At 44.0% G+C, this 10,733-nt stretch overlaps 2 protein-coding genes across 6 annotated transcripts in view; one reads left to right on the forward strand and one right to left on the reverse strand.

Annotated features, from left to right (window-relative positions):
• Positions 1 to 9,748, reverse strand: part of Syt11 (synaptotagmin 11) — a 22,668-nt gene extending 12,920 nt beyond the window's left edge. The window contains exons 1-2 of the mRNA XM_004629754.2: positions 9,466 to 9,748; positions 2,185 to 3,011 (exon numbers count right to left, since the gene is read on the reverse strand). Coding sequence (XP_004629811.1) covers positions 2,185 to 3,011; positions 9,466 to 9,499 — 861 coding nt within the window. The 5' untranslated portion in view covers positions 9,500 to 9,748. The remainder of the gene's footprint in view (positions 1 to 2,184; positions 3,012 to 9,465) is intronic.
• A 137-nt stretch (positions 9,749 to 9,885) lies between these two features.
• Gon4l (gon-4 like) overlaps positions 9,886 to 10,733 on the forward strand; it is a 91,613-nt gene continuing 90,765 nt past the window's right edge. For all 5 annotated transcript variants that reach the window (XM_023713572.1, XM_023713576.1, XM_023713575.1 and 2 more), the window contains exon 1: positions 9,886 to 9,976. The gene's annotated coding sequence lies outside the window, so the exon portion shown is untranslated. The remainder of the gene's footprint in view (positions 9,977 to 10,733) is intronic.

A 10,733-nucleotide genomic window follows, 5' to 3' on the forward strand; every position in this document is an offset into this window, starting at 1 on the left:
TTGTTCTAAGTAGGTACCTTAGACCACTGAGCCATCTCACCAGCCCAAAAGTGCTTTTTTTTTTTTTTCGGAACCAGGGATTGAACTCAGGCCCTTGTGCTTGCCAGGCAAGCACTTATTCTACTGAGCTATCTCCCCAGCCCCGACTTCTTGAGACCCTATCTCAAAAGAAAAAAAATTTTTTTTTCTAAACTTAAAAAAAAGATGGAGATGTATGAAGGTCTTGGAATTCAATCTAAGAGGATGGGGTGGGGGATGGCGGCACGGCTGCAGGCAGGGCTCTTTCTAGGAGACGTGCAGTTGTTTTTCATTACCCTTGGTATTCTTCCTGAACCTATTTTTTTTTTTTTTTTTTTTTGGCGGTACTGGGGATTGAACTCATGACCTTGAACTTGCCAGGCAAGCCCTTATTCTACTGAGCTATCTCCCCAGCCCCTGAACCTATTTCTTCACTGATTCAGGCTTTTTACCATGTCAAAACATAACACAAATGAAAAGCCACATATATCTTTCAGGGATCAAATGTTAGCAACAATAGGTACAGCTGGATGTAGTGGCACACCTGTAATCTCAGTACTTGGGAGGCTGAGGCACTACAAGATTAAGGCTACTTTAGACTAAATAGTGAGCTCAAGGCCAGCTTAAACTACAGGGCAAGACCCTGTCTGAGGGCCGGGGAGATAGCGCAGTAGAATAAGCGCTTGCCTGTCAAGCGCAGGGTCCTGAGTTCAATCCCCAGTACCACAAAAAAACCCAAAAAACCAAAAAACCAAACCCTGTCTTAATAATAGTAATGGTGGCCAGGGATATTGCTCAGTGGCACAGAGCCTGCCTGGCAAGCCACAAGGTCCTCAGTTCAATTCCCAGTACAAAAAAACAAAACGGGGCCGGGGAGATGGCTCAGTGGAATAAGCGCTTCCCTGGCAAGCACAAGGGCCTGAGTTCAATCCCCAGATCCGGAAAAAAAAAAAAAAAAAAAAAGGTTTTTTTTTTTTTTTTTTTTTGGCAGAACCGGGGATTGAACTCAGACATTTTTGCTTGCCAGGCAAGCGCTTATTCCACTGAGCCATCTCCCTGGCCTGGTCCTCATTTATTAAATATGTACTATATGCTAAGGGCTATGCAAATTTACCCATTTTGCTTTATTTCTATGAGAAACTAAGACTTAGAGCAATGGAACAGCTTTCTCAAGGTCATGTAGCCAGTGGAATTTAGGCTGACTTCAAAGGTCTTGCTATTAAGCATTTAAGTTATACCCTGAAAAAGGAATAAAATTTTAAGTTCAAACTTAATATATTATCCTGTTTGAGACTCACGACTTTATGAGGAAGGCAATGATAGCAGCTGAGGAAACAGGCTTAAGATTAAGAGAGGCTGAGAAACTCACCCACTGTCACACAGCTAGAAAATGGTAAGCTGAAACTGAGCGGGGCAGACCTAGTCCATTCAAGTGCTTAATCATAGCACTACTCAATCTCCCCAAGGGGAAAGAAATGAATGAACTAGAGTGAGAGGTACACTTCTTGTCCTTTTGAAATGAACTCAAGTGCTGATGTTGGACCAGTGGGGAAAGAGACAGAAGAGGCAGAGTAGAGAATTCTCACCCCTCTTCTAGTGCACACGGGGGACAGGAAGGATGGAGGGAGGTGAGATGTCTTTAGTACAGGTTTGGACCTTGAAGGGTGAAGCAAATCACTCAATGACACTTATAAAATGTTTATAAGAAGATATACACGTGATACTCTTTACACTCCTAGGTGTGGGTTGAAAAAAGGAGGCTGAGAATAAAATTAATGAGCTCTTTGTTTTACTTTCTCAGCAGTGAGAAATAAATTCACTGGAGGAAGATCACATATCACTTTGGAGAATAACTTAGTCCCATACCCTTCATATGATGAAGGGTCTCCCACCAGTGGGGAAGGCTGTCCCAGGTAGACTGGACACAGCATCAGGAGGCCAACCATTAAGTGAAAGTTTCAAGGTGGTCTCCTCTTCTCTTTTGTGGAAATTCTCATAAGAACTAATCTGCCAAGTTCTCTGTTTTGCTTTGACCACTGCTTACCATTGGTACCCAAGAACCTCACCACACTCTCTTTGCCACCCATCCTTCCCACTGCTTGGTTGCCTTGAGATTTTTATCTTCCCCAACCCACTATTCCTCCCCAACACTCTCTTCCTTCTCACCTGGATATTTCTTTTGATGATGTCCCTGGTCAGCTGGACCTTGCCTGTACTGGGGTCTACCCCAGCCAATGGCACCATGACTTCCCCGATGACGTCATCTCGAGAGAAGCGATCAAAGCTGAGGACAAGGAAGTGTAGCACCAGGTCCTGCAGCTGGCTGTATGGGATGCCATAGAAGGTGAAGGTCTCATCAAACACAGGGTCCAGGGTCTTCCGCAGTACTCTGGTCTTCACCCGATGCCGCTTGTCAGGTAGGATGGTCATTTTGATGTAGGGGTCAGAGCCCTGGGTCTGGTCATCCATCACTGGCAGCCCATGGGCCTCCTGGATTGTCACCACCAGAGCTTTTTTTGGGAAATTATAGTCCACTGAGAAGGTGAGGGATCCCAACATGACATCTTCCTCTGGAGATGATGGAGAGGTGGTTTTGCTTTCCCCTGGGGTCAGGCTCGTAATGGGGCTCCTCAGTTCTTCCCCATAGTCCATTTTGATGGGTAACTGGTCTATACAAGATCCAGAACTGGGCCCCCTGGAACCCTTGTCTCGGCTTAGCAGACCAGCCTCTGCTGCATCCACCAAGAGGTTTCCACGTCCACCTTCCCTCCCAGAGCCATCTTTGTCTCTCCGCACTTTGATGATTTTCTTCTTGTTGCTGAGGGTCTCTGGGTATATGCTGATGCCTTTAAGCATGTGAATAAACTTGTATGGCGGGGTCTTGTGCTTCTTCTCTGCCTGCTGGTGGCAGCATGTCCAGACAAAGACAGTCACCGAAACACATACCACCAGCACAGAGGCCCCGATGAGACCAGCCACCACGGGGGACACATCTGAAGGCAGAGACCAGACATGTATCAAGGCAGTGGCTTCAACTCCTGTCCAGAGCAGCCCTGCTCAGTGCCTGTGCTGGAGCCAGGTAGGTCTGCAACCTGCCCTCCAGAGCAGAGCGCATTCCTCTGGGTTTTAGAGTTTCCTCGCTCTTAGGGATTGATGCTCTTACCACTCTCTCCATCCAACTCACACCCCCTTTCTGCCAGACCTACATGACGCATTTGCTTTCTTCACCAGCTCTTCTCTGATTGTCCCAGGTTCCCTATTCTTTCTTGACCTTCTCTCAGCCCTTCTAGACTTAGGTGGTGCATACTGATTTGTGCTTCTCATAAAGCTTCTCTGTAATATTCTAAGGTCACTTGTTCCATGGGACCTGCTTACTCTGTGGGCATCAGCTATGTCTGGTTTCCAGAGGAAACATCCAGCACCAAGCCTGTTAATAATGGGCCTGACTTACCGGATGGTGAAAGAATATGGAATTGCATTTAGATGGTCTTGGTAGGGTGCCCAACGGTGATTAGCAGTGTATGGGTGATTAAAAGAAAAACTCTAGGTCTGTATACTTTTTAAATATGTTCTAAAATTTTAGTTTCCAATTATTTAAAACATAAGTATTTCAAATAGGAAGAAATGGGACTGTGAAAAATGCCAGAACTTTGCTCAAATGTCACCTTCTTCTAGTAGATCTGTCTGTCTGTCCATCTGACTACTACCTACTTACCGACCTGCCTATCTATCCTGGTGCTAAGGATCCAACCCAACACCTCATACTCTATCGCTAAGCTACATCCATTATTAGATTGATTTATTTATTTGTTCGTTTATTTATTTTTGCGGTACTGGGGATAACACTTAGGACCTAGCACTACTGAGCTACCTCCCTGGCCATTATTTGAAAGTGCAACCTTTTCCACCCACTCTTCTAAGCTCTGTTTAATTTTTCTTCATATGCTTTGCCATTATCTTTCATGCACACATGTATAAAATATAACACACATATATGTGAGAATAAATATACATACTACCCATAATTTTTTTTTTTTTTTGGTGGTACTAGGGATCAAACTCAGGGCCTTGTGCTTGCCAGGCAAGCACTTATTCCACTGAGCTATCTCCCCAGCCCTACCCATAATTTTTTGACTTAGGGTTTGTCTTCCCTAGAATGTAATCCTTATAAGGAGAAGGATGCTTGTTTTGTTCATTGCTCTATTTGCAGTCCTTAAAACACATAGCAGCCACTTAATATACATTTGGTGGATGAAAAAGTAACTAAAGAGAAACAAATCTTTTTCTCTTCCTAAATATTTAGGCTGTTTCTTTTACTTCTAGACAAATTCTTTGGGCTGGTGAGGTGGCTCAGTGGTCTAAAGCACCTACTTAGAACAAGCGAAGCACAGGGACCACGGTTCAATCCCCAGCACCACATGCCAGCCAGCCCCGCCCCCTGGTGGGCTGAGCTGGACACACACACACACAATAAATAAATAAATGTTAAAAAAAAAAAATTAAAAAAAAATAAAAAAATAAAAAAATAAATAAACAAATTCTTTGAAGCCAAATTGGCTTTGGGCCTTAAAGGTCAAGAAAAGGGTTATAGTTTTCACCTTATTTTTTAGGACAAGACTGGGAAAGTATAGAGGACTAGGAAAACGAATGTAATTCTAGCATATTCCAGATTCTTCCTAGAACATTTTACTATCAGGCAGTTGCATTTACTGCAGGCCTCACTTATTGTAGACCTTTTCCCAAAGCTCACCTTATCAGAGAAGTATTTCCTGTCTGCCCCAATTGAAATATCTCTACTGTCCTCTTTTAGCTTTCTTCATAATGCTTATTACCTTGACATATTAATCTGTTTATCTGTCTTCCTCATTAGGTAAAATCTGTAACAATAGTGATGCTGTTTGTTTAATGTCTTGCTAGGTCCTAGAAACATGTGAGGCATAGTAAGTGCTCAGTGAACAACTGAGACAGTAAATTCAAAATTCTTGGGTTGGGAGATAGCTCAGCGATCTAAGCACCTGCCTGGAAATCTCAAGGAAATGGGTTTGATCCCCCGTACAGCATGCTGGGCTGGCCCTGCACTGAGTCAGTCACTGAACCCGGGTGTGGTGGTGTACACCTGTAATCCCAGGGCTGGGGATGCTGAGACAGGAGGATCACTACAAGCCCAAGTTGTATAGCGAGACCCTGTACCAAATAAATAAATAAATAAGGTTTTTGTTTTTAAACTCTCCACAGGCTATGAGTGGTGGAATACACCTATAATTTTAGCACTCTAGGAGGCTGAGGCAGGAAGACCACAGTGAGTTCCAGGCCAGCCTATGCTGTACAGAATTCAAAGCCAACCTGAACTGTATAGTGACATTCTGGCCAGGGAGATGGCTCAGTAGTATATAGCGACATTCTGTCTCAAAAAACCCTCCACAACCCCCCAAACACAACTTTCAGATTAGAAAAAAGGATGAGTGTTCAATATGATTACAAATATCAGTGTAAGAGTAATTTCTATTTGGATTTAAAAACTTATCTATAGGCGATAATCTTAATTGGTAAGTTTGAGCAAACATATCTTACTAATTTAGGTGACTACAAGCTTGGACTAAAATTAGATTAATACTAGTTTATGGTATAAGCATGATTTTCATATCTCACAAGGGGTAAACATAGTTTCCTTTGTACTGATCATGACATATATAGATCATTCTGTACAACACTAACAATAATAAAACTGCTATTTTTGTGTGCATTTAATAATTTGTCCCTGCCAAGCACTATGCCATACCTTTTTTATGTCTCAATTAAAGAACTCACTGAATAGGACCATTAATACCTCTAGCTACATAGTAGCAAATGGCAGTAACGGGACATAAATTCTGGTTTGCTGGATAAAAGAGTCCATACTCTACATTATGGGTAATCACAAAAGTAAAAAATCCGATAACCATATCAAATGAAAAACTGAAGAAGCTGAAAGGTGCCTAGGAATAATAATCATCTTTAATAATAATTATTTTAGGCATCTCTATGAAGAGCGATTTGATGTTACTCTGGAACACAGGATATACTACAATGTGCCCAGGTTACAGGAAGACAGGGTTTTGACTCACTGAGTCAAATTATTACTAGAACTGCCTTGCAGTAGTCCAGATGGCTTTGTAAATTGGTAATTCTCCAGCACAAGATTTTAGTGTGTGTTCTACTAAACACAACACAGGACAAGATTTTCAAGTGGAGAAATTGGATTGTGATTATCAGGCATGTTCTTTCGTTCTTTTTTTTTTTTTTTTGGACAGCTCAACACACCTTGAGGGCAGGGCTGGCACGCCATGTAGTGCCGGGGATTGAACCTCGGTCCCCTGCGTTTGCCTAAGCATGTGCTTTAGATCACTGAGCTATCTCACCAGGCCCTGATCAAGCATGTTCTAAAAGGGATTTTTTCCCCCCAAAGGGGACTAGAGTAGCTGTCATTGAAATTCTATCTTTATGATTCTCTGAAATCTGGGAACTAACAAAGATCAGCGTTACATTTTAAAACAATATAGGAGGGGCTGGTGAGGTGGCTCAGTGGTCTAAAGCACCTACCTGGAACAAGCTTAGCAAAGCACAGGGACCGCGGTTCAATCCCCCAGCACCACATGTCAGCCAGCCCCGCCCCTTGGTGGGCTGAGCTGGCCACACATACATACACGTAAATAAATAAATTTAAAAAAATAAAAAATAAATAAAACAATATCAAAGGAGTAAAGCCACTAGTAACAAAATAAATCAAAGTGACTATGTCTCACGGTAGTAAATGAAATAAATGCTTTTTTTTTTTTTGCGGAACTAGGGACTGAACTCAGGCCCTTGCACTTGCCATGTAAGCACTTATTCTCCTGAGCTATCTCCCTGGCCCAAAATAAATGCTTTTAGGAAGAGGTTTTTAAAAATGGGACACAAGACTTAGTGGTAAGTTCCTTGAGGCTAGGCACAAACAACATTCTGTATATCTTTTGAGTCCCTTAGTCGCTTACACCTAATAGTCATTTGTTTGAATAACTGGATTCAATTATTGATTAGAATGGCCATTGTCTGAAGAAATGGCTCTGCCCTACTTTCTTAATGTTAAGGGGTTTTTTGTATTGGGAATTGAACTCAGGATCTTGTGATTGCTAGGCAGGCACATGTGCTGCTGAGCTATACCCCCAGCAATGTTAAGTATTTATCTTTTGCTTGTGTTCTCAATATCCAAGGCAGTGAACTAGAAGAATCAGAGATATTTAAACTCAAAGCCCTCTGTCCTGCTTTCACCAAGTTTGGTGGGAAAAGGAAGCTGGGGTGCTTAATGGCTGAAGTGTGTGTTCCAAAGCAGCTGTAAATTGAAGTGACTTGGGCTGCTCACTCTTCTTGTATTTCATGGTCATAGAAAAATGATGTGTCAAAAAGAGAAAGAAAAAATGATGTGTCGTGCTGGTATATCCAGTAAGCGCTAGAACACTTGAAATGAAGTAATACAACATGGAAAAATCAGAGGCAACAGTTCTCTGTGGAGGAGATCCTCTGTACGGGTCCAGAGATCCCCAAGACGTTTCTTGGCTATGTCCAGCTCTTTCAGCTTCTGATCAGAATGAACACTGATTCCTTCCTTTCCTAAACATACCCTTCCACTGTCAATAGGCCAGTGTAATACAGTGGACCAAGATGAACTTGGCTTTAACCAGACATAGGTTCAAATCCTAGGGCTACCCTTAGTTCATTTGGCTTTGGCCAACTTATTTTATCTCCTTTGGCTTCAGTTTCCTCATCTGATGAATAGATGTAATTATACCTACACTAGGAGGTATTTGTTAGGATTCAATACAATGTGAATAAGAGGATAACTTTTTTCCACTAATATTTTCTTTTAAAAAAATCACTATATTATGTTTTATGTAACCTACTTTCCCAAGGACTTGGGAACTATAATTAGAGAATGGAATCTGTTGGAAAAAAGCCATAAGAAAGATCAATAAGAGAATCATGGCTTGCTCCTGTGATCACAAAAGAGATTTCAACTTTGGAAACTTAGAACTCAAAAAATAGAGATGCAGTAGTTGAAAGGAAGAAAGACAACCAAGAATTAGCTGTGGGGAATAAGTGGGAACAAAGTTAATGGATGTGAAGATTTGTTGTTTGGATTTGTTTCCCTGATAAGATATCTACTCTCTTATAGGGAGAGCACACTGGCCTTGCTTATTTCAATGTATCTCTTACAGGGGAGGTAAAAAAAAAATACGATTTTCTCACCCTAAATACTGGAATCTAACACTCAAACCTTCTGGGTTGTCTGAGGGGCTGAATCTCTTAAGAAACATGAAGGTTCTTAGGCTGGCAGCAACTCTCACTCACTTCCCCCAACCTGAATTATAGTAGCCAAGAGGCCAATTTAACTTAATTAATTTATTGGACCTGTAAGCACAGTTTAAAAAGTTTGCTCTCTATAGTAGATTTTGGAGGAATTCTCAAAGAGGAAAAAAATCTTGCATCTCCAGCTTGTTTTTCTTACTTTCTTCTCTATTTTCTATTCCACTTTTTGCCCCAAGGAGGGTTAAAGCTGATCCCAGAGCTCCTAGGGTGGGTCGGGGAGCAGCCGCTCAGGGATGACGTAATGCTTTCTCTGGTACACAAAGCGGCCTCCCCCGGGCTGGCCTCCCCCGCCCCGCCCCCACCGCCCAGCACCAGCGCGGGTAAGTCCCCCTTTTTGAAAAGGCAGCCCCGGGAAACAGGGAACAAAGGCCCCGGAAGGAGAGCCTAGGCGCTGCCAGGAGGCCCAGAAATAGACATCACGTCATCCCCTAGCCCAGCAGCGCCAAGCGCCATTTGGTAGCATCCAACGGACCCCACCATTACGATGCAGAAGGGAGCCCGCAGGCCTCACGTTTCCTCTTAGTTCCAGCATCCAGCTGACCAGTTTAGGGAGTGGTTTCCCTTTCGCTCTCCACCCCCGCACCCCTCTCTCCCCAGAGGCCGCCGCCTCCCCTGGCCGCCAGCCACACAGCCCACAGTCTCGAAGCTGCCATCTTGGTGTCCCATCCCCCGTGCACCTCCCTCCCCCGCAGCCCTTTGCACGGGAGGGGGAGGAAAGGGCACCGCCCTGCGTGCCCTGAGGGGGAGGGCTCGACCTACCCCCCTCTCCTCCCCCAGAAGGAGGGGTTCCTGTCCTCCGCATGCTCGCCATTCCTCACCTCCAGCCGCGCTGACAGTGCACCGCACAAGGTTTAGCATCCTGGACTTCCCTGGCGTTGCCAGTCTCTGCAGCCCAAAGCTCAAGCGCAGGTGCTGTGCACTGCGTGCTACTCGCCACCATATCCGATTTTGCCAGGGTTGACACTCCGAAGGGTCCCCCCTCCCGGTTTTCACCTCTGCTCACTGCGGTGCCCTCTGCTTTGAAAAGGTCTGACCACGGCGAGCTCCGTTTGTCCCTCTACTTACCAAAGCTAGGTCGGATGTTGGTGATCTCAGCCATGTCGTAATCAGAAGCTGTTGCTATTAAACGCAACGGTCAGGTAACTCTGGGAACCCCACCTCCAGTACCGAGGCTGCAGCTGTAGATCTCTAGGTCTGGGTGGGGGAAGGTATCTGGCAGACGTCTCCTGCGACGGTCCAGTCCCTGGTTGCCAGCTGCGTTCTCCTCTTAAGATGCTCCAGGGACGCTCTGAGCTCAGGATGCAGGTGCAGTCAGACTGGTCCTGATGCGAGACAAGCTCCGCCTTTTTCCGAACGTCTTCGGCAAAAGACTCCGCCTCTGCCGAAAGGTTCCGGAAGGCAGGTCCTGCCCCTTTCCGGAAGCTATCAAGGCGGACACCTTCCGCCCCTAGCGGTCGCGAAAATGAGGGCCGCCCACTAACGGGTTGTGGGTCCTTGGGGCCAAGAGACAACTGTAGGTTAAAACATCACGTGAGCTTTTATAGATCTCCTGATTTCTTGGGGCGAAGAAACAACTGTAAGTCAGAACAGTACATGAGCTTTTATAAATCACGTGATTTCGGTTCCTCTGGTTTTTGTAAGAGCACAATGTTCTGTTTTCCAGGATTTTGGGGAAACAAAATTCTACACTGCCGATGTTATACATTTCTGAGGCCACTGAAGGTAGTTATGGAAATTTTCTTATATTTTAGAAGCTGAATAAAAACCAATCTCGGGAGTGGTTGCACAACTCTGAAAATTTACTAAAAATCATTTAAATGTATACGTATGACAAATGATATGAATCGAAGCGTTTTAAAAATAAAATATTAGCGAAGTGTGGTAGTATGTACCTAATAATCCCAGCACTTGAGAGGCTGAGACAGGAGGATTGCTGTGAGTTTGAAGCTATTCTGAACTACCTCGTGAGCTTAGGTGAAACTTGAACTACAAAACGAGACCCTGTCTCCAAAAAAAAAAAAGTAAAAAAAGATTAATGTTTTATTATTTTTTTCTGTATTTTAGGGAAGGGTCTACAGGGTGTTCAGGGTCCCACTACTAGATCGGACGCGAAGTGATTCGCCTGTTTACAGCCTCCTTACAGGCGTGCACCACCACATCCAGTCTCAATTGCTGTCCCAGAGCACCCTAAAAAAGACTAATAAAAAAAGCTAAAGTTAATAAATGTTGGACATTCCTCTTCCATGAGCTTCAAGTGCTTAAAGCTGTTTAGGAAAGGAGACAGGGAGCAAATCAAAAGATCTGTGTATTCCTTACATCAAAAGGAGAGCGCA

This window comes from Octodon degus, unplaced genomic scaffold (assembly GCF_000260255.1).
Source record: "Octodon degus isolate 3935 unplaced genomic scaffold, OctDeg1.0 scaffold00032, whole genome shotgun sequence".
NCBI classification, from domain to species: Eukaryota; Metazoa; Chordata; class Mammalia; order Rodentia; family Octodontidae; genus Octodon; species Octodon degus.